This window comes from Paramisgurnus dabryanus, chromosome 24 (assembly GCF_030506205.2).
Source record: "Paramisgurnus dabryanus chromosome 24, PD_genome_1.1, whole genome shotgun sequence".
In the NCBI taxonomy this organism is placed as follows: Eukaryota; Metazoa; Chordata; class Actinopteri; order Cypriniformes; family Cobitidae; genus Paramisgurnus; species Paramisgurnus dabryanus.
In genome coordinates this window covers 28,746,287-28,768,962 of record NC_133360.1, presented here as the reverse complement: position 1 = coordinate 28,768,962, position 22,676 = coordinate 28,746,287, and the positions used below count along the sequence as shown (strand labels likewise).

Here is a 22,676-nt window from a genome sequence, read left to right as displayed (position 1 = left end):
ACGTATTGATTTTACAGTAATTCACATCTACTTTGCAAAAAATGACTCTTTTACTTCGTATTTTTGTCTTGTTTACAGTACAAATATCTAAAAATTCTTAAATCAAGATGTATTTTCTTGAGAAGTAAAATGACTTAATTTAAAAATAAATCTAGTTTTTAGACTAAACATATAATATTTAAGTGAATTTGTGCTTAAAACAAGCAAAATAATAATAATAATAATAATAATAATAATAATAATCTGTCCATGGGGGAAGAAAAAAATCTTGAAATAAATTTACTTTTTTCTTCAACACTTCATTAAAGAATATTAGGCAGATATTTGCAAGATATTTTTGCTTCTTTTAAGCACAAATTCACTTAAATTGTATATTTGTCTAAAAACTATGTTCTTGTTTTCAGTAGAAATATCTAAAACATTTTAAATCAAGAAAATAGGTCTAGTTTTTAGACAAATAAAAATATACAATTTAAGTGAATTTGTGCTTAAAACAAGCAAAAATATTGATTGAAGAAAAAAGTAAACTTATTTCAAGATTTCTTTTCTTAACCCATTGGCAGATTATTATTATTACACTGCAAAAAATGTTTTTTTTTTTTTTAGAAAACATTTTCTTAGTATTTTTGTATAGTTTTCAGTAAAAATATCTAAAAAATTCTTAAATTAAGATGCTTTTTCTTGATGAGCAAAATTATTTGAGAAAATAAGTCTAGTTTTTATACCAAAAATATTAAATTGAAGTGATTTGTGCATAAAAAAGCAAAAAATCTGCCAATGGGCTAAGCAAATTTTTCGTGATTTTGTTTTTTTAATTTAGTGTTTAAAAAAAAAATTCTTGCTTACCCCATTTGAAGATTTTTTGGCTTGTTTTATGCAAAAAAATCACTTAAATTTGATATTTTTGGTCTAGGAACTAGACTTATTTTCTTGGGTCGTTTTGCTCATCAAGAAAAAACATCTTAATTTAAAAAAAAATTGGTATTTTTTACTGAAAACAAGACAAAAATACTAAGAATATTTTTTTTCTTGAAAATCATTTTTTGCACTGTATTATTATTACTATTGTTATTTTGCTTGTTTTAAGCACAAATTCACTTAAATGTTTATTTTTATTTGCCAAAAACTAGACTTCTTTTCTTGTTTTCAGTAGAAATATCTAAAAAAAATGAAACCAAGAAAATAAGTCTAGTTTTTAGACAAATAAAAATATACAATTTAAGTGAATTTGTACTTAAGACAAGCAAAAATATCTGGGGTGAGGAAATTTTTCTTTAGTGAAGTGTTGAAGAAAAAAGTAAACTTATTTCAAGATTCCTTTTCTTACCCCATTGGCAGATTATTATTATTATTATTATTTGCTTGTTTTAAGCACAAATTCACTTAAATTGTATATTTTTTATTTTCTTGATTTAAGAATTTTTAGATATTTCTACTGAAAACAAGACAAAAATACTGTAAGAACTCATTTTTTACAGTGTATTGGTCATTCACTCTTATTATGATGTGTATTGACACTTTTCACTGTAAAATGTTTACTGCAAAAATGATTTTCAAGAAAAAAAATGCTCTTTATTGATGAGCAAAACGACCCAAGAAAATAAGTCTAGATTTTAGACCAAAAATATCAAATTTACGTGATTTTGTGCATAAAACAACTAAAAAAATCTGGCAATGGGGTAAGCAAATTTTTCTAGAATTTTTCTTGAAATTAGTGTATAAGAAAATTTTCAAGATTTTTTTGCTTACCCCATTGGCAGATTTTTTGCTTGTTTTATGCTTATCAAGAAAAAGCATCTTAGTTTAAGAATTTGTAGATATTTTAATGAAAACAAGACAAAAATTCTAAGAATTTTTTTTCTTGAAAATAATTTTTTGCAGTGTTTAAAGTGAGACTTTGGCAAATAAGGACCACGAGTGAGATTAAATACAAGAACATGAATTGTTTACTTACATTTCTGTGTCATACATAGTTGGCATACAGACAGAAAAAAAGACTTTCCTAGAAAATAGTTTTACAAAAAAAGGAGTGATAAAAGAGGATCTAATAAAAGGATGCAATAAAAACAACAGAAAATGACCTTTCAGTGCAATGGTTGTAGTGTTGGCGAGTAGGCTTTTAAAACGCCAATAACTAAAATCTTAAATAACACTGGATTTGAGCTTACAAAATTTGAAATCACTGGACGTTTTTTTTTTTAACTCGTACAATCGTTTAAAAATGCGCATTGGCTCAAATAACTAGGATAAAAGAGGGCAAAAACCAATAAGGCATAATAAAAAGACAATTGTGTGCACAAAGTCCATAGTGTTTGTTTACAAACATTAGTGTGTTTGGATTGATACAGTACATTTTACAGTAAGACACGTGTGTGTGTGTGGTCACATGACCTTTCTGTTAACGCTGCATGTGTGATAAAACTGTGATGGGCTCAAAAACAGTCGATGTGAGCAGACCTGATTTGTCGCTTGAGAGGTAGATGGCATAAGTTAATGCCTGACCACCATACCGTGTATTACTTAAAGTAAAACCAAACCTTTACCCATTTATTGTAAACATACATACAAGTGGATAGGGAAGAATGTGTTTTAAAGTTATAAGCAAATTATACCGAACGCAGGTCTATGGGATTCATTTATGACACCAAGTCAGAACTAAATAGATCATTTGTGAAACCAGCCATTGCACTGAATTATAGTGACAATATACTAACGGTTAGTTGTTCTGCTTGTTTCATAAGTGAGGACCAATGTGTTTTATACACATTACAGTAAATCACCCGAAAGAAACTTCAGGCAAATTGCCGTGCATGCAACGTTATAAACCATTTTAAATAGGACAATGACCATTTCGAATACTGTTTAGTCAAAACAAACACAAAACTCGCTGGTATGTTTATGGGGATGTTACGATCTACGTTCAACTTTTTAAAAACACAGCGAAATGCATGGAATTAAAAACATACGTCCACATAAAACCAACAAGTGTAATATCTGTATGTTGAAATGGAGGGAAAGAGTATCTGGACTTTCGATTGAAGTGTTAAGTTGAGTCTCTAACAACCACTATGACCAGATGCTCTTCCTCAAGTTTTCCAAGAGTTTTCAAAGCAGTCTGAAGATACTGCTGCGAGAAGTCACAGGGTGGAAAAGCATACAACATGCCCCCCATCTCCCTATCTTTGGGGCCACCAAGGGGCAGACCGATGACCCCAGCCGCCTGCTTGTTTCTGAGATAAGTCACCAGGTTTCTGAGAAGGCGCTGCTGAAGGCCTGGTTCTGGAGGCGGGGCTTCGCGGTCCACGGGGCCTTGAACGGCGAGGAGCACGGCGTAACCGTCCGGGCTGCCTAGTTTGATGCGACGCGTCACCTCGTCCAGTTTGGGCTGATCCAACCTCAGCCGCTGAGCAATTTTGAGCTGGGTGATCTTGGCGCCGCCTGCATGATTGTCCCGCATGAGGGTGTAAAAAAAGTTTGCGCCTCCTTCTAACATGTGCATGTTTGTGGGGAAGCAACTGTTTTTAAGGACGAGAGAACCGTGCCAGACACGGCTCAGAGTCTGTGCGTATTCGGAGAGCGTGCTTGGCTTTTTGGAGTCCGTTTTTGACTTGTCCGTCTGCGAGTCGGGGTCGCTCTCGCCTTTGCGGTGGTTGCGTTCGTGCTCGCCGTCCTTCCTCGAATGCGAGGATTCATCTAGCGGAGCACGTTCGTCGCTGGAGTGTCTGCTTATATCGGGAGTGTGATTGAGGGGTTCGGAGGTGGAGTCCGGTAGCCGACCACGGCTCCGATCTGGGCTGTCTTCCGGGGTGCAAGGGGCTCCTCCACGAATTTTTGACCTTCCACGTTCCTCTGTGGACCGCTCAACGGGGCTGAGGCTTCTCCGTTTGCGCCGCTCCTCCCAGCTTTTTCCTTGTCTGCGATCCAATTCTCGTTCTTTTATCCAACGTTCCCTGCTGCGGCTACGACTGCGGCTGCGCTGTCTCGCTCGCCCAAACGCGTCAGGGTTCGCACTGCGCTCCAGCCCTTTCAGCGGACTCCATTCACGGTCCGAAAGGCGATCTCTTTCTCGCTCCGCGAACAAAGGATGGGAGGGTGAACGAGCTCTCGCCCTCAGTTCTCTTTCGAGGCTACGGTGACGTCCGTAACCATCAGGCAGAATGTCATAATGTGAAGGCAGGGGCAGTGGAGGCTGGTACTGCTGAGGGTACGCCCTGGTCTCCTCTTCTTTAGCAAAATCCACACGTAGTCTGCGGTTCGGACCACCCAGAGGGAAGCCACGCATCTGCGCACAAGCGGCCTGAGCAGCATCCAGGCTCTCATAATGAATGTACGCAAAATTATCTCCTTTTACGTAGTCTATGGTGCGAATACTCCCAAAGCGGTCGAATTCACGGGCTAAAGTGGCCAGCGATGTATTCGCGCCGAGTCCACCCACCCACAGGCGAGTCGTTGGATTGGCTTTCCCGTAGCCGATTTTTATCGGGTTTCCATTAATCATTCGCCCCTGCATAGCCACTTTGGCTCGATGAGCCATATCCAAATTCTGAAATTTAAGAAAAGCGTAAGCGCCCCCCTGTCCACGGGCCGGGCGCTTGATGACGACCTCTTCGATAATCCCATATTTTTCGAACCCCTGCCGTAGTTCCACCTCAGAAATGTTATGATCCAAATTGCCGATGAATAAATTCCTAGTGGCTCTCTGATCATCCTCTGGTTTCAAGTCATCCTCAGGTAACTGATAAGCGTACATGCGACTCCTCTCATCCAAGGTGCTATAATAGTCTAAAACACGTTCCCGGCTGAGTCCAATACCTTCAACGTAATGCCTGGCTCTCGCATCCCTTGTAAGTGCACTGCCACCAGCACCTGGGGAAAGGGATCTCTGTCTGTACGTGTAGGCAGCACTGTGCACGGACGCGTAACTGACGTCAGGAGGCGTGCAACTGCGACGCCGCATGTACATGGGTTCAACTTTTAGCGGACGATCGTAAAGCACCAACCTTGTTTTGGAGTGCCGCGCTTCCCGCGCGTTTTCCGTGTGCCGGAAGTTGACGTAGGCGACCCGGCCCAGTTCCGGCGTGTGGGAAAGCTTGACGCTAACATCCCCAAACTTTTTAAACTCGTGAAACAGTCCGTCCTCGACATGCTCGTCGGAGATCTGCGAGCCGAGGTTGCTGATCAATAGTGTCTTGTATTCAAGTCGTGTACCCGCCATGTCTGCGGATGGGGTCTTACCTGCGGTTCGGACCGGGGCTCGACCCAGCAGACCCAGTTCACGGTGATGGAGGTTGTCGCGTTCTTCGCGCGCCCGCGATTTTTCCCGCTCTCGGCTGCGGCTTCGCTTGTGGTAACTTCGGGTCTCGGCGAGCAGCAGCGTGAGTGGCGCGCTGGGCTCGCGCTCTCTGTCCCGCTCGCGGGCGCGTTTTGAGAGCGCCCTGGACGGACTCGCGTCGCGTTCGGCCTGCCTCTTCATTTTACAGTGATGCTCCTCAGCGCAAAAACACAAAATCAGCTCCGAGGTGAGATCTCACGGCTCCCGAGAAACGGTGCACATTCGTGAGGGGACTTTTAGCTAACGCGTGCACGAAAAACAGACGGCGGGTTTTTAATTTTGCGCTTAAAAATAAAGCAACAAACATTAGCGTCGCTTCTGCTGCATCTATTCCGCCATCTTGGACAAAAGGAATGTGCGCGCGCCCGCGAGAGGGAGGAGCCGTCAGTGACGTCAGCGCTGATCGCGTGACGCCGTGGGAATTACGAAAACATTTATTTTTCTCTAAAAATAACACTTTGAGGGCGCAAATTATAAAATGTTTGTTTATATTTGTAAAAATAGAAGGCTGTTTTAAATTAAAGAGTGAGGAAAACACAATAACTTAAATACTGCACTGTATTTTATGACTATTGTGTTTAAATTTACAGTATGCAACAATAAAAGCTTTCAACAGCACCTTGTTAAAGAAATATGGTTGGCATATGGTTGGCATGTACAAATTTGACTTAGAAATAAAACAGGGTTTGAAATTTAGGTTTATGTTCACAAAAATATACAAACATGCATAAAGTCTAAATAAATGACAACATTTTTTTATTTTATTGAAAAAGATGGTATAACCATATCAAACACATTTTACAGCAAATCCTTTCAAACTGACCCACACATTTTGAAGGCAAGACTCTCTCCATCTATTTTATATAATATAATAATATAACTAAGAAAGCCCATCCCCTCAGAAAAAAACGAAAACCTATTTATATATTTTAACTATGCAAAGTGTGTCAAAATATACCATAACATTAGGTGGTGGATCTTAGTCAAGGTTGTCATAAATGAAAAGTTGAATTTGTATGGGAATGTGTGCGCTTTAATTCTTGACGTTTACTCTAAGAGAACATGGTAAAGTGACAGCACAATGCAAACCACCAGTGTTAGGTGGTCAGGTAGTCACATAGTCCACCCTAAATGCCTTTGGCCGCTGCCTGTGTCCCATAATTCCATGCGCAGTTACAGATCTGTCCTTGCCTTGGCTGCGTTTGGTGCATATTTGGGCATGAGTTCATTGATCTTGCGGATGAAGTCGGATTTCTCCACGCATCCTTTGCAGGACTCGCCCCATTCCTCCAAAATTTTCTTTAGATCTTTCACTTTTAGCTTCTTCAGGTCAACTGTGCTCAAGTCAACTTGTTTATCTATGGGAAAGAGAAATGTGTTTATGACATTAATGTCAATGTATGCCATTAAAATCTAACAGCTTAACTAACATCAGTTAGCAAAAAGACTTAAACAATTATGCTTCAATGCAGTTTCGGTTTAAACCAGAGATTGATAACTTTAGGTAAGTGGGTGATAAGATTAAACTGAATGCATTTATTTTATTTAGTATTTTTTCTTTATATGTTGAAGTTTGTAAAAAAGGCAAATGCATATATGTAAAACAGTTTCATTTGCATGTCAAACTAGCTTTTGGAATAATCCAATCTTCATTGACACACACCCTGTTTATTTTAGTTATAAAGCTCCAAATATTGTACAATATTGTGCCAAACAACATCATCAGCTCTTACTATATTTACTAAATAACTCAACCATCATACTTTACTGCTTAAAAATAATCTCAACTGGGGTACTACCCTTTAAAAAGGTTCTAATGTTTATAGGTAGGTACAGGTATGTAATGGTACCCATATGGTACTTTTGAGGTACTATGAACTCTTAAGGTGCAAAGCTGTACTTTTTAAAAGGGTACAGCCCCAGCTGGGGTAAATATTTTTACCATTTGTTTTTTTACCAATAACCATCTACTTAACTTATTCTTAACTCAACTCATTCTGCTTCATGAGGCTTCGAAACTTTTACTGTGGGTTCACACCAGGCGCGGAAGAGGCGGCAAAAACGCGCTATTCGCGCGTAGTTGGACGCTTGAACATTTGAGTTCACTCGCTTCATTCTCGCGTGAAAGCCGCGGGTGAAATTCTAGTCATTCGAGAAATTCACGGGGAAATCCGCGTCATGGGAGGGGCTTCTGCGACTCCGCGGAGACTACACTACTCCGCTCGCTTCCTGTAATCACGTCACTACTACAGCAAGCTCCTGATTGGTTAACGCGGCGCGGAATTCCGCCAAAGTTCAGATTTTTGAACTTGCGCGTTTCCCGCGGCAACGCTCAATTCACGCGGAACGCCCCCTGCCGCAGGATGCCTAATCGCGTGTTTGCATTGACTTAACATGTAAATCATCCGCGCTTGCCGCCTCTTTCGCGGCTGGTGTGAATGCACAGTTACAATCTTTTGTTTTGAATCAGTTGGTTCGGAGCTTGTTTCAAACTAGCGAAGTCACGTGATTTTAGCAAACGAGGCTTCATTACTTCATAACGGTTTCGAAACGTTTTGCAAATCCAATGGTTCACCACTAGGGGGTGTTGATCACATGACCAGTGTCTAGCATGGTTAGGTGAACTCGGGTCATTTTTATTATGCAAGTTCATAAAATATACACCTTTTGACTAATAACACAAAAATTTGCATAATTTAAAGGGGAGTTAGTTTTAGTGATCCGTTTGCCCTAAATAAAACTAAAAACATTTTAATAAAAATCTTGCTGTTACTTTGTAAAAAAAGTGTCAAATGTTTGGACGGATCTGCTTTTATACTACTTTTGACCAGCAGGTGTCGCCAGCGTGTGTGGTGTTTCGAACGCTTCGAGAAACTAAATCAATTTTCGAAGCAATCCCATCGCTAACTCGTTCTCCGCCAGCCCTTTTTAAAAAAGTTGCCACCAGCATTTTTTGACATTTTCACAAAATGTCTTGCATGGAAATTTTAATAAAATATATAAATGCGCCAACTGGTGGATAATAGTGTAAATACGGATTGCCGTAAAAACTGGTCAATGGCAGGGAAAGAGTTAATATACACCTGAAATCCTTCAACAACAGGGTTGTGTACCATTGTCTTTCATATACATGTTAACTACTAAACAGTGATGATGCATAAACTTTAATTTTCAACTTACCGTATTTCAATTCACAGATTTGACTGTCTTTCTTTTTGAGTTTTTCGCAGATCTTTTCCACTGGCACATGAGAACTCATCGGTTTGGAAACTTCATTGATTATTTTTGTAGCTGCATCACTTGTTGCACCTATATAATAACACTTTATACAAACAAAAACAAAGCAATGAATAAATAAACAGAAATACTGCTATATACAGAATACTTTATACACACTTACAAAGCGGTTTTCTTTCCCCTTGGCTTCTTTGCAAGCTTTCAGAATGGCTTTTTCAATGTTGTCGCTGTCAAATTTAACATCATTGTCTTCTAGTGACTGACGAAAGCGGTCCAGAAATCCCACACAAACTGGAATATAAAAACATAAACAAAAATGTAGCTAGTTCTCATAGGATTTCACAAAACATAAGGTTTTATTTATCTCTTTTTTTCCAGACCTAGAAGATACATTTTTCACTCCACTAACTGATTTATTATCATTTCTGTTTAATATATAATCAGTTTCAGTGATTTTGTGATTTTTAACAGGTATGTCGTGTCACACATACATCATTATGTGTTAAATCCAACATACAGTAACGTTATGCATCCTAGTAGCATTGCCTAAATGAGGATCTATTGAATACATATGCAAAGTTTTGACTAAGGCCAGATTTACAAAATAACAAATGCATCATCTTTAAAATGTAACAGTATGGTATAATTGAACATATAAACATTATCCAGTTAAACTCTATGTTATTTATGCATTATTAAATACACGCAGGCACACCACGTTGAAACAAACTCACCTTCACATTCACCATCTTTCAAAGCATCGGTATAGCTCGGCACGAGCGCCAAGGCCAGCGCCACAGAAAGTCCACTGAAATATAACATCATCAAAGCAAATAAATGCGTCTAACTACTTTAATATCTGATGGAAAAAGTGCCTGTCGTATCATTAAAGATACCGGTTTTGATGGCAGGCAACGTACTTGTTCAACACCGCTTCCTGAAGTAAAGACCCGCCCACTCACACATCCGATTGGTTAATGTTACACTCCTCGCGATTCTATTGGCTGACTCATGACGTCGCAACACGCACCGCCGCCTGATTGGATGTGTACTATTCGTTCAGGAGTGAGTCCAGTTGGCGGCCTGTGATTGGTTTCGAGGGTTTACGCGGTTTGATGACGTGACATCGAAAACAAGCATCTTTGTAGTTTACTGAACGGAACCCAATAATTATTTTTTATTTAAATATTAAATATTTTATTTAAAGTTTATTATTTAATTTTTCCTTATTTATATTTGTTTTAATTCTTTACATTTCTTTGTATTTCCATATTTGATCTGTGGCTGTTACGGTGCAGTGTGTGTCTGGCTTTAACAATTGTAGTTTTTTTACTATTTACATTTGTTGTACATCTGACTTTCTAATAGAAAAAAATAAATAAAATAAAACGTTTAATAAACGCCTATCTTTGAATCAATATTTCTGTTGGGAAACTGTGCTTTTCTTCAAATAATAATAATAGATTAACCGTTTCATTATTCCAGCACGACATTGTCCCATAATTCTTCTATTTATGATCAACATTTTATTTATATCTTTCATTCTGGTTGTTCTGTTTTTTATCTTTTTTATCATTTGTCATTATTTGTTATCTGTAGGCTACATTGTTTTGAACATCAAAATATAAATTAAAGAAAAACATTTCCTGAATGGCGTGTCTTTACGCTTTTTTGACTTCATGCTGCGCTGCACCGACAGGTGGATGACGTCAAAGTACCGTGAGAGCGATTTGAAAGCAGACTCATTCGTATAATATCTCAAATCCTCTCGCTGTACTTTTACGTCATCCACCTGTCAGTTCTTGTAGTGCCGCATGAAGTCGAACAAGCCTAATGGGGCATACACACCAAACGCGAGTTCAACGATTTGCGTGAGTAGATTACATACAAAGTCAATGCAAAGACGCGATCAGACGCGTCCTCGCGTGGGGCGATGGGAATGATGCGATATGGGCTGCGCGTTCACACAAAAAAACACGCTATTCGCCTCAAACTTGTCTAATATTCAACTTGAGCAAAAAATTCGCATGACACAAAGTTAAATCCCGCGAGTAATCTAGAGCGAGTAACGCGATGCCCTGCATTTGGTGTGTACGTAGCATTACTGGTCGTTCACACCAGACGCGGTAGAGGCGGCAAAAATGTGCTATACGCATATATAGTTAGTATATAGTTGGACGCTTGAAGATTTTAGTTTACTCGCAGTCATTCGAGACATTCACGCGGAAATTTGTGTCATGGGAGGGGCTTCTGTGACTCTGCTCACTTCCTGTAATCACGTCACAACTAGATCAAGCTCGTGATTGGTTAACGCAGCGCAAATATCCGCCAAAGTTCAGATTTTTCAACTTGGGCATTTCGGGCAGCAACTCAATTGCTGCAAACTCAATTTGCGCTGAACGCGCCATCTGCTTATCCCGCCGCAGGATGCCTATTCACATCTTTGCATTAACTTAATATGTAAATCACTTGCACTTGCCGCCTCGTCCGTGTCTGGTGTGAATGCACCATTATTATACATTGACCTAAATGATTTACTTGAAGTATCTCCTGAATTTTAAGTAAATATTTCAATAATTTAATAGCACATTTGCATGTTTAACTTAACAGCATTTACCTTTTCATCTGTTTATTGTTATTACCTGTTAATTAAGGGTAATATAATTCAAAACCAAACGAATGCATTAGACAGAGAATCTTAAAGGGGACATATCATGAAAATCTGACTTTTTTCATGTTTAAGTTTTATAATTGCGTCCCCAGTGCTTCTATCAACCTAGAAAAGGTAAAAAAAATCAACCCAGTAACTTAGTTTTGGTAAACCATTTTCTGCAAGCATGTAAAAATAGGTAATTGAAATTTGGCTGCCCTTGAGATGTCAAAATGGGATAATACCGCCCCTTAATCTGCACTATCCAACCACAGCACTGCCATTTAGTGCAGAGATCAGCTCATTTACATTTAAAGGGACACAGCCATAAACTCACACCTACATAGCTGCAATATAAACATGTTATAATAAATTATCTATATGGTATTTTGAGCTAAAACTTCACATGTAAGATTTATTTGACGTCTTAAAAAAGTCTTGTGAAATGTCCCCTTAAAAGAGTTAAGATATAAAAAGTCCAAACGGATGTAAAGAATTCTTGAAAGCTTTATTATTTCTTTATTTATGTTTAGTTATTAGTTTACTTTTCCCTCTCTACTTTCTTTTTGTTTCCTTTGTTGCTACAAATACATTGATTGTATTGATGTATACAAAATGAAAATGTTATCGGTCTGTAATAAAAAAAAATCTTTATTGATCTGGTGACATTATTAGCCATGGATAAGAATTTAAGAATGGATGAGAGTTAAAGTAAACCTGTAGTAAACCATGATAAACACAAAATAAACATGGTTTTGACAACCATGGTTTTCAAAAACCATAGTTAAACCATGGTTAGTGTAGTAAAAACATGGTTACTATACTTTTATCAATTATCACAATAAAACCATGGCTAATTTTCGTAAGGGGACCCAATGTGGTCACAAAAAGTCATAATTAGACCACTGAACAAGTGCTTAAATTTTAATTAAAATATGGTAAAATGATATTATATTATATTATATTATATTAAGTGTATATGATGCACACAATGACTTTTTTGTCATTGCATCATTGCTTTCTATCTCTACATGAGTATATTATCTTACGTTTGGAGTAGTATACCCCTTTAAGTGGTCCTGATATTTATATGGTGTAATAAACACAATTCCTTTTGCATACATTGAGATAATTTCATTTTATAATATTTTAGTTCATTTTCGTTACAGTAACTGCTGTGGGTTAAACTCGCCACCAGGGCGCGCTGTTACATAAGAAACTACAAACTTTATATTGTTGTATGCATACAGGCCTACTTGTAAAACACTGCAGTGAAACAAACATCCTGAGGTCTGTTTTGCATACAAATAATATAATATTAATTAATACAGGCATGCACAAAAATAACCGTGTACAGCCAAAGAAAATAAAAAACAAGACAAGTATCAGTTGATAAAACATTATCTTTAATATTAGGCATTATTAATGAATTACACGTCACATCGGTTAAGTGAGTAGGAAAACATGTGTATTTACATCTAAAATCCACACCACATTTATTCATGCTAGCACAATATATACAGAAAAAATACTTTCAGAATACAAAGGTTTTCATATTTCTGCATGGTAACTTTCTTTAGATTTCGATGCAAAATACACAAAATAACTCGTAGTGATTAGGCCATTGATTTTGTGCCATTTTTTTTTTACTTGTTTGCATTTTTAGTTTTAAAAACACATTTACATCAGAAAGTACAAGGCAGACAATTAATCTCTGTCTATACATGATTTGTCCTTCTTGACCATATAAATACAAAGCTTTTGAAGGATTATATACACAAAATAAAGCCAGACAATGTGCGGTACAAACTGTAATGCAGGTCAGAGTGTTTAGTACCCCACTTTACTCAGTTTATCCTATGTACAAAAATGTCAATTTTCCAGTGTTATAACTTTGCACGCCCATATCATCATCATATAACTTGACACATCCTACAATATCGTTCAGTGTTCTCAGCAAAATACAGAAGAAAAAATATTTCATTAGCAAATCACACCTAATGCTGTATATATGAACAAAGTATTGATTGAATATTGTAGATGTATATTAGGGCAACCTCGTAATGTAAAAAATAAAATGTCACCCTCGATATCCAAAACTTCAGCTTGCTTCCACTGAGATATCAAACATGTAAAATATGTACAGTCATTTTTACACGGTGTTTTGTGCCGAACGAGTAACCTTCATTTAAAGCAATGAATTGTGAATATATGCATTGTTTTTGGATATTATGAATTATGAGTACAAGCCACATAGTATCCATCGGTTAATATTTACATGCAAAATGTGCTTAAAACAATTAATATTAATGCTTTCTAGTTATGCAGTGCTGATATGCACAAAATGGGCCCATTTCATATATATTTTAGCAGTAATACTCTTTCCTATATCACACCATCTTTGCATAGATTGCATTTCCATCCCTGATCACTCGATATTTAATGGATATAGAAAATATTTCTATTAAAATGATTGGAGGTTTACTAACTCATTGTTTTTGAAGACATGAATGCAATATTTTCCTAAAAAAATGGCACTTAGATCATTAAAAACAGAGATATAGGATTAGTTTATGTAGGAGATTTGAATATTGTGTGATGATTATGAAGTTCCCACGTTTACAAAAGACCTTCTGTCAAAACATTCACTTGTATTGACTTTGCTTGGCCATACAGTAAGAGGTAATGAACTGTGGCCTATTAGGTTAACATGCACTTCTCATATATATGTGATCCTGTCTGTGAAATTCAGACTTATAATCTAATATTATATTAAAGGTGCAGTGTGTAATTTTTAGAATGATCTCTTGACAAAAATGCAAAACACAGAGGGTCCTCTTACATCGAAGTCGCCATTTTGTGTCGCCATGTTTCTACAGAAGCCCTTAACGGACAAACTTTTTTACTAAGTTCTCTCCGACGATGACATTTTTTCCGGTGGCGGCTACCGTAGCTTCTCTATGCGTTTCAAAAGTGAGGGGTGAGCAGCGGACTGAGCCGTTGGTTGCAATTCGCAACCTCACCACTAGACTTCGCTAAAATTTACACACAGCACCTTTAAATAATATATGATATAATATTGAAGATATCAAGGTTAAATTTTTACAGAACATTATATGAGATGATTTTATGTACAAAAGAGTAAATTATAAAAATGTCTTCACCTGGGTTTTCACAGGCAGGGTCACATGTCTCTCAATGACGTGTACTGTCTTAATATTACAGAAGCATACATAAACAACCCTTAGATCTCCTAAACACTTGCCATTTCCCTTTAATAATCTTCAAGTATGGGATTTCATACAATGAGCATACCCTAAATCAAATTATACAAAAAACATAAACAACGTATGTAAAAATGCCAATAAAAATGACACAACAATATCCAACTCTCCAGACTAAAAGCAAAAATGTGGCACAATCACAACCAATTTGTGTCTATCTGATGTTTAATATACAGCTATATACTGTAGAGTAGAATTGTGAGCTAGTACACTGTCTGAAAAAAAAAAGTAAAAATATGAACCTCTAGCTATCATTCGGGCGGTACCCTTTCAAAACATCACTGGGTGTATACAAAATGTATACATAATGTCACTAATGGTACATATTAGGACCTCATAAAAGGGTACTGTCCCATTGAAAGCTGTGGTACATCCATTTTTCAAACAGTGCAGGCCACAAAAAAATCTATTTCAGTCTCAATATAGCCTAACATATGAACAGTCATGTGACATAAAATGTGAGTTAATGGTGTGTACTATAGATATACAAGCAACGTCTCTAGAAGACTTTCCTGGGCACGAGTGTAGAGAACATGCACAACTGTACAAAAATTAGCTTTTTAAATAACACGTACTTTCAAGTTATCAGAAATGAATACACAGACACTATCAGGTATCGAAAGTGCGAATCCATCAGCAGCTGAAGGACTTCAAGTCCCTAAACATCACGCGCACACCTTTTCACTTCCCTAAACGTAATATAATCTTTCATAGCGATGTTTATTATATAATCTTAGAAATATTCATTAAATTTTACTATACAATTATATTAAAGTCTTGGAATTTTTTATTATTTTATAACAGCTCTATCTAAAAATATATACTTCATTACGAAACCGTCAACTCAAAAGAACGAAAATCAGATCCCAAAGAAACCAGCTGAGACCAAAAGCTGCTTTACCGTAAGGAGACATCAGTGAAATGGCTTTGATATAACAGCTCTTCGACTGTCGCGTTATTAGCGTAACTGAATTGTAATGTTGAAAGCGGCTGATTTGCTTTCGCAGCCCGACAATACTGTGGGTGTGTAATGAGGCTTTACGGAGATTGTAAGAGCCTCTTACTGTCAAATAAGTGTGCGGCTTCTGTTAGGAGAAGCTTCTCGCAAACATGCAGGAGGTAGCAGTCGATCTGCTAAATGTTTTTAGGCTTGTAATGAAGTGTCGGCATGTTATATCAACCGCTGTGTTAATAAAAGAGGCGCTTGCATTCAATTCAGAGAGCAAATAAACACAATGAGAAGAATCTAATCATATGTTGGTAACTTGATGCACTATTTCCCAGCAAGCAATAGCCATCTAGGTTAACTATAGACTAGAAATATAGTCTGGCTATGAGTAACCCACTTCTAGCCAAAATAACCTGCGGGTTGTATGATTTTTAATCATGTAAGCCAACGGGGAGTTTGGTTTCATTTATTTATTTATTTTTGCGCTACGGTTAGACGTCTATTAAATTTTCACTGACAGCCCAAATGTTGCCTTGTTTTAGCCTAGACCTCTGGGCTGTGTTTGGACGGCTATTAGACATCTTTTAAATGCAATATTGATTGCTGGAAAGTCCATAATATTGGCTAACTGTTAACATTTCCATACTATAATAAAAAAAAATGAAGAGCTCAGATGCAAAACCCTCTAAATGGCGTCCGACATGTTTTCTTGTAAATAAGCAGTTTTTTTTCAGATTCTAAACTCTTTCCCCACCAGTGACGAGTTAATTAAGAGAAAACACTTCCCTGCCAATGACGAGTTTTTCAGGCAATCCGTATTTCTGCTATTATCCACCAGGTGGCACTCTTAACCAACTAATAAAACCCAGAAGCAACCCCTTAGGGCAAACAGTACAAACTACATGTATGTTTTGAGGATCGCTCTGAATCTGATCTCTATCAAAAGTCCTTTTGGCGAAGGATTTGCCAAGAGTTTCTCTTACTGTATTTGAATAACTAATAAAGTTTTTGGTGGCCTAGGGTTAAGTGCTAAAGTGTAACCCAACCAGAACCAGAAGTGTTTCCTGGCAAGGTTGACAACACTATAGTTTGAGTGACACAACTATTAAACCGATTGTAAAACTTAAAAATAGAGAAATATTGGATCTGGTGCACTGGGTGACGCAGATTAACTTGCGCCCTTCTAAACCATATGATCATTGTGCTTCCTGTACCATCTGTAGATCTCTTTCCATGCCATCACATGTCTGAGTTCTCCAATCCATAAACAGATACTTATCAGGAGCACTGGTCTGGACGCAATAAGCACTCACTAAGCGCGAAACAAAAATCTCACTAGTGTTTGGAAGCTCAGCCACATGGCAAGCACTTTTGCAAATGTTAAAAAGACCTACAGTATTGGAAGTACAGGGGACCAATCATTGCTTTGGGGATTCAATATCCCGGTCCAAGCAGAACAACCTTCTTCCTCTATTCTTCGCTAATACCGTGTTCCCAAGCCACTTTAGCTTGTTCTTCCTTGTTGGTGAGCAGAGGCTGGGAGATCTTTCGTGCCATGGGTCGTGGTACCGGCCTCAGGTCCTCTTCAGGAATGCAACCTTCCCTAAGGTAGGGTTTAGGCGGCAGAGCGGGAGGAGGCTCGTGGTGATGATAATGGGGGTGGGTGACGTGAATTGCAAGTGGGTGATGGTGAAGAATGTGCATGTGGTGGTGAACATCGGGGGGTATCCCCGGGGTTACGCCCAGCGGGGCCGAGTGACTACGGCACGGAGCGGGCTTGAGCGGGTCAAGGACTTCGGGCTCGGAGACGCTGTAGCGCACGGGGAGGTACGGGCTGTCGGCTTCCTCCGTGTCCGTGGTCCAGGCCTGGCTGCTCGGCATCGAGTCCAGGGTGTCGGCTCGTGCCGTAGGCTCAGAGGAGGACTGGGCGAAGTTGCTTTCGCTCAAGGAGGAGACGCCGCTGCTGGCGCTGCCGGATAGGGTGGAGTTACTGCCATCCAGGCCTGATTGTGGACTGGTGGGTGAGGCAGGTATAGGGTGAAGGGGAGACTGGAGAGGATAGGAAGAAGTAGATGGTTGTTATTTATATTACATCACGCTAAAACCTTACATGTAGATACTGATTCAGCCCTCCTATCTTGGGTCTGAGACACGGCAGTAGGCAACAATTCCATGCCTGTTATCCCTGTACCAGGATTCTGTCTTTTATGCAAAATCAAAGGAAAACTACAGTGCCTATACTTATTATACTTTTAGGGTGTAGTACAGGTATGTAGTGCAAGGTTCAAAGACCTTGAGTAGTTACTTCAGGTAAGTTTAATAAGGACCTTAACACTTCAGGAAGACAGACCCCCTAAAGCACAGAAGGATTGAACTCGCATTCATCCAAAGTGACTTACAGTGCCTAACAATGTCTACATTTTTATCAGCATGTATGTTCCCTGGGTTGGATTGGGTTGGAACAGCCCAGGGTGTTTCGATTGGAGAACAGGTGAGGACATCCGAGGACAATGTGACGCAAGACATCTCGGAAAGCTAGCGGGAACATGCACGAATGGACTAAACTGCACAAGACAGATCTAGGCGGAGGATACCTTTCTTAAGGAGCGCGCAGGGAGAGCTGGAGGGAGTTCGTTGCTCTGGTGGTGGAAGGCATCAAAGTGCATCGAGAAGTGTCCTAAAGGGGAAACACAACACGGGTTGGATAGAGGACACGCCCGCACGTAGACATACACACTTGCATGCACACACATCCAGCAAACGCTTTGAAGGATCGAACTTAGCTAATGTTCAGAGAAGAATGATGATTTGGGAGAAAATGAGGGGAAATGGGGTCTTGTGGTCTGGATTATGTGATGATGTAGGCGAGAAGCAAAAGATTGATGAGCGAATGGGGTAAAGAAATGAGGGTAGGCGCTCCTGACACATTGGGGGAAGTTTGATATGATGGGTCGCTTTAGGGAAATGTACCCCTGTCTGTGAAGTCTAGACTAAAGTCTCATTATCTAATGATGAGCATCAACTTTTATTTTTATGCACTGATTTCGGTCTTTGACATGTCTTAGTCAATATTAAAGATATCAAGGTTATATTTTTACAGAATGTTCTGTACATTATGTAGAATGATAAATAAATGAATGACTTTAGTTGGGCTTTCACAGACTGGGTCACATTTATAAAAATTTGTCTGGACAACATAAACAGATTTTGCCTTACTGGCAAGTACATGAACATAAGGGCCGATACAGACACATTGTAACACCTCTTTATGCACAACACATAACTTCCCCATGATAACCCATAACATTTCATAACATAAAAGGAATTTGTTTTTACCGGGAGGGAGGGTGCGGGGGGGTACGGGTGGTACCATCACACTCCCCACATGAGCAGAGTGGAACGGCAGAGTGTCCCTCGTGCCACTGTCCAAACTCCAGCTGCTGGGTGCAGTCAACACTACCAAAGAAAAAGACCAAGGACCATAACAATCACTACTGACTTACTTGATCTTAATCGGAATTTTAAATTGATCAGGAAGCTCTGCTTAAAATACCACAATGTGTCATGTAAAGCTTGGGATGCTGGTACATCAAACTGTCTCCTTAAAGGGGAAGTTAATCCAAAAATTATAATTTGATTTACTCAATCTCTGGGCAAAGAATGTGTCTATAAAAAGGCCATAATAAATGACTTTTCACTGAGTTGACAAATGAGAAAACATTTATACATTTTGTTCAATAAGCAGACTAGTGAATATGATACTTAAATGGTTAGTGGCATTACTTAAACGTCTGATTTCGTCTGTGCAGAGGATTGTGGAAGCGATAGTACAGTGGTACAGTTGGTTTAGAGGATCATACACACCCAGTCGTACCTTTATCAGCCACAGAGAGATTAGGGTCACTGCATGGCTTGCAGGGCCCGATGACCTGATGGTACAGAGCCCTCTGGTGACTGGTCGGCTGGAGAGGATAAACCAAAATATAATTATATAACTGAAGAATTTCCTGATACAGTTCTGGGTTTTTATGTTGTCAATAAGCTCGTTTTTGTGGCATACCTGTCCATTTTCAGTGATGTTGGGGTACATGGCGCTACTGGGACGATCCCTGTGTGGCGGCAGGAGCATCAACATCTCACGGCTGTGTCTGTATCTGTCGGGCAGTGATGGGGAGCCAACTGATAAGAAAAGAAATAAAAATTCACTGGTGTGTTACACGTACCAGATGCTCCTCAAGCAATATTGTGGCTTTTGTGAAGACAAGGTTTGCCAAAGCTATAAAAGCATAATAAAAGCTCTATTGAAGGCAGCCGTGTGCATTTAAGTACTTATGAATGTGTACATATACCGACTGTCGACCCAATAACTTGATGTTAAATGACCGCTCACCTCTGATACTGCTGTGACCTGAATTGATCATCTGAGAAGGAGCTGAATGTGTCGAGCTCAAACTGGATGATGATGGACTGGGCTGAAAATATTGCAGAGGGACCAATTTTTATGGTTAAATACTGCAAATTCTGGTAAATATAATGGATTGTCTTGTCTGTCAATGTTTGAGTTATTGCTAAAGTGTTCTGAATGCTGTGGAGTGCTACTATAAGGTACAGTATAATAGCTGGTTGCTGGTGCATTGCTAACATGTTGCGAAGCAGTGCCTGGAGTGTTAATAGGTCTTTATAATGGTGTTCTAGATAAGTGCTAGACTGTTTTGTTTGTTTGTAATGGTAACTAGGTGGTTGCAACAGTGTTCTGGTTGGTTGTAAGGGTGTATTTAGGTGTATTTATTTTTCGTGTTGCTAGGGTTTTCTATTTGTTTACACTGGTAGCTACGTGGTTGCTAGGATGTTCTGTTTGTTTTTAATGATAGCTTTGTGGTTTGCTACAATGTCCTGTTTGGTTGCAAAGGTCTAGCTTAGTGGTTGCTAAGATTTATGTTTGTTTGCAATGGTAGCTAGGTGGTTGCTAGGGTTTTCTTTTTGTTTGTGATAATAGCTAGGTGGTTGGTAAGGTTTCTATTCGTTTTAATGGTAGCTAGATGGTTGCTAAAGTGTTATTTTTGGTTGCAATAATAGCTAGGCGCTTACCAGATTGTTCATTTTGATTTCTAGGGTGTAACCAGGTGGTTGCTAACCTTTTCTGTTTGGTCTCATGGGCGTAGCTAGGTGGTTGCTAGGCTGTTCTGTTTGGTCTCATGGGCGTAGCTAGGTGGTTACTAGGTTGTTCTGTTTGGTCTCATGGGCGTAGCTAGGTGGTTGCTAGGCTGTTCTGTTTGGTCTCATGGGCGTAGCTAGGTGGTTGCTAGGCTGTTCTGTTTGGTCTCATGGGTGTAGCTTGGTGGTTGCTAGGCTGTTGTTTGGTCTCATGGGTGTAGCTTGGTGGTTGCTAGGCTGTTGTTTGGTCTCATGGGTGTAACTAGGTGGTTGCTAGGCTGTTGTTTGGTCTCATAGGCATAACTAGGTGGTTGCTTGGCTATTCTGTTTGGTCTCGTAGGAGTAGCTAGGTGGGTGCTAGGCTTTTTTGTTTGGTCTCATGGGCATAAATATGTAGTTGCTAGGCTGTTGTTTGGGCTCATGGGCGTAACTAGGTGGTTGGTATGCTGTTCTGTTTGGTCTCATGGGCATAGCTAGGTGGTTGCTTGGCTATTCTGTTTGGTCTCGTGGGTGTAGCTAGGTGGTTACTAGCCAGTTCTGTTTGGTTTCAAGGGCGTAGCAAGGTGGTTGCAAGGCTGTTGTTAGTCTCATAGACGTAACTAGGTGGTTGCTTGGCTATTCTGTTTGGTCTCGTAGGTGTACCTAGGTGAGTGCTATGCTGTTTTGTTTGGTATCATGGGCATAAATAGGTAGTTGCTAGGCTGTTGTTTGGTCTCATGGGCGTAGCGAGGTGGTTGCTTGGCTATTCTGTTTGGTCTCGTGGGTGTAGCTAAGTGGGGACTAGCCAGTTCTGTTTGGTCTAATGGGTGTAGCTAGGTGGTTGCTAAGCTGTTCTGGTTGGTCTCATGGGTGTAGCTAGGTGGTTGTTATGCTGTTTTGCTTGGTCTTGTGTATGTAGCTAGGTGGTTGCTAGTCAGTTTTGTTTGGTCACAAGGGTGTAGCTAGGTGGTTACAAGGCTGTTCTGTTTAGTTGCAAGGGCGTAGTTAGGTGGTTGCTATGGTGTTCAGTTTGGTTGAAAGGCCATAGCTGGATGGTTGCCTGGGTGTTCTGCTTGGTTGCACAAGTGTAGGAGTGATTCCAGGGGTGTTCTGTTTGGTTGCAAAGGAGTAGTTACTGTAATTGGTTGCTAGGGCATTCTGTTTGATTACAAGAGTGTATCTAGGTGGTTGCTTGGGTGTTTGGAGTGTTTTTACACACTGCTATGTGGTTTTTAGCTTATTGTGGGAAATTGCTTACTTTGCCAGTAAAACCATTTGTATGTTTTGCCCACCACTTAGTATAAACATACTTCCCTCAAAAAGTGTCCAAAACCAATAAAATGCTTGTGTTTTTGTGTGTGACCTTGTGTAGCCCACCTGCATGCGATAGAGATCCTCTGGGTGCTCCATCATGCTGTCCGTCAGGATGAGAAGGTTTCCTGTATCACTGGAGGTGTGAGAGGAAAGAGAAGAAGAGGAGTGGCGGATAGAGCCCAACATATTCAGAGGGCTAGACAGACACATGCAGGGATGGAGTGAAAATACAGAACAAAGGCAAGCAATGGAGGAGGAAGATGAGGTGTTTAAACAGGAATAACATTGTGGTGAATCATGCAAGGATGTGGAAAGTGATTCATGCCATGATCAGCCAAGAGTAAAGAATGTTGAACAAGAGAAAGAAAGATTGTGGAGAGGTAAAACAAACCGCATCCAATAGTGACAGAGGCAGCCATGCAGGTAAGAACAAAATCATTGGGAAAAAATAGATGTAGAAAAAGTAGAAAAATACGATGTGAGGAAAAGTGACAACAGAGAGAGATAGATAGAGAGAGAGAGAGAGACAGAGGAACAAAGAGAGAGAAAGACATGAGAAAGATGTGGTGGAGCTGAGGTTTGCGTGTTCAGGGTGGGCGACATGATCGTGTACGTTTCTTTATGGGGAATACATTGTTCAAAAATGTGAGGAGAAGGAAGGACTATGTCTATGGCTACAGATCTCTATAACCAAAATACATGTGTGTACATACACAAGCATGAAGACACTACATAAATGTATTACAATACAATAGTAGGCAGATGAAGTGCTAAAAT

At 39.3% G+C, this 22,676-nt stretch overlaps 3 protein-coding genes across 13 annotated transcripts in view; all 3 read right to left on the bottom strand.

Annotated features, from left to right (window-relative positions):
• Positions 1 to 1,923: 1,923 nt before the first annotated feature.
• rbm15b (RNA binding motif protein 15B) lies at positions 1,924 to 5,944 on the bottom strand. Its single transcript, XM_065259824.1, has one exon. The coding sequence runs from the start codon at positions 5,471 to 5,473 to the stop codon at positions 3,044 to 3,046; it is 2,430 nt and encodes an 809-aa protein (XP_065115896.1). The 5' UTR covers positions 5,474 to 5,944; the 3' UTR covers positions 1,924 to 3,043.
• Positions 5,945 to 6,060: 116 nt separating this feature from the next.
• On the bottom strand, positions 6,061 to 9,517 carry manf (mesencephalic astrocyte-derived neurotrophic factor). Its single transcript, XM_065259826.2, has 4 exons — positions 9,304 to 9,517; positions 8,733 to 8,860; positions 8,513 to 8,654; positions 6,061 to 6,690 (listed from the first exon to the last, which is right to left on the bottom strand). Exons 1-4 carry the CDS (start codon positions 9,392 to 9,394, stop codon positions 6,506 to 6,508), a joined length of 546 nt encoding a protein of 181 aa, XP_065115898.1. The 5' UTR covers positions 9,395 to 9,517; the 3' UTR covers positions 6,061 to 6,505.
• Positions 9,518 to 13,086: 3,569 nt separating this feature from the next.
• The window catches only part of dock3 (dedicator of cytokinesis 3), a 185,198-nt gene continuing 175,608 nt past the window's right edge, over positions 13,087 to 22,676 (bottom strand). For 8 of the 11 annotated variants that reach the window (XM_065259814.2, XM_065259815.2, XM_065259817.2 and 5 more), the window contains 7 exons: positions 21,963 to 22,095; positions 19,843 to 19,924; positions 19,513 to 19,631; positions 19,327 to 19,414; positions 18,789 to 18,908; positions 18,047 to 18,129; positions 13,087 to 17,501 (listed from right to left, as the gene is read on the bottom strand). In XM_065259814.2, the coding sequence (XP_065115886.1) occupies positions 16,923 to 17,501; positions 18,047 to 18,129; positions 18,789 to 18,908; positions 19,327 to 19,414; positions 19,513 to 19,631; positions 19,843 to 19,924; positions 21,963 to 22,095 (1,204 nt within the window). In that variant the 3' untranslated portion in view covers positions 13,087 to 16,922. Of the gene's footprint in view, positions 17,502 to 18,046; positions 18,130 to 18,788; positions 18,909 to 19,316; positions 19,415 to 19,512; positions 19,632 to 19,842; positions 19,925 to 21,962; positions 22,096 to 22,676 lie in introns of all 11 variants that reach the window. The other 3 variants (XM_065259819.2, XM_065259818.1, XR_010529355.1) reach the window with 2 other exon arrangements.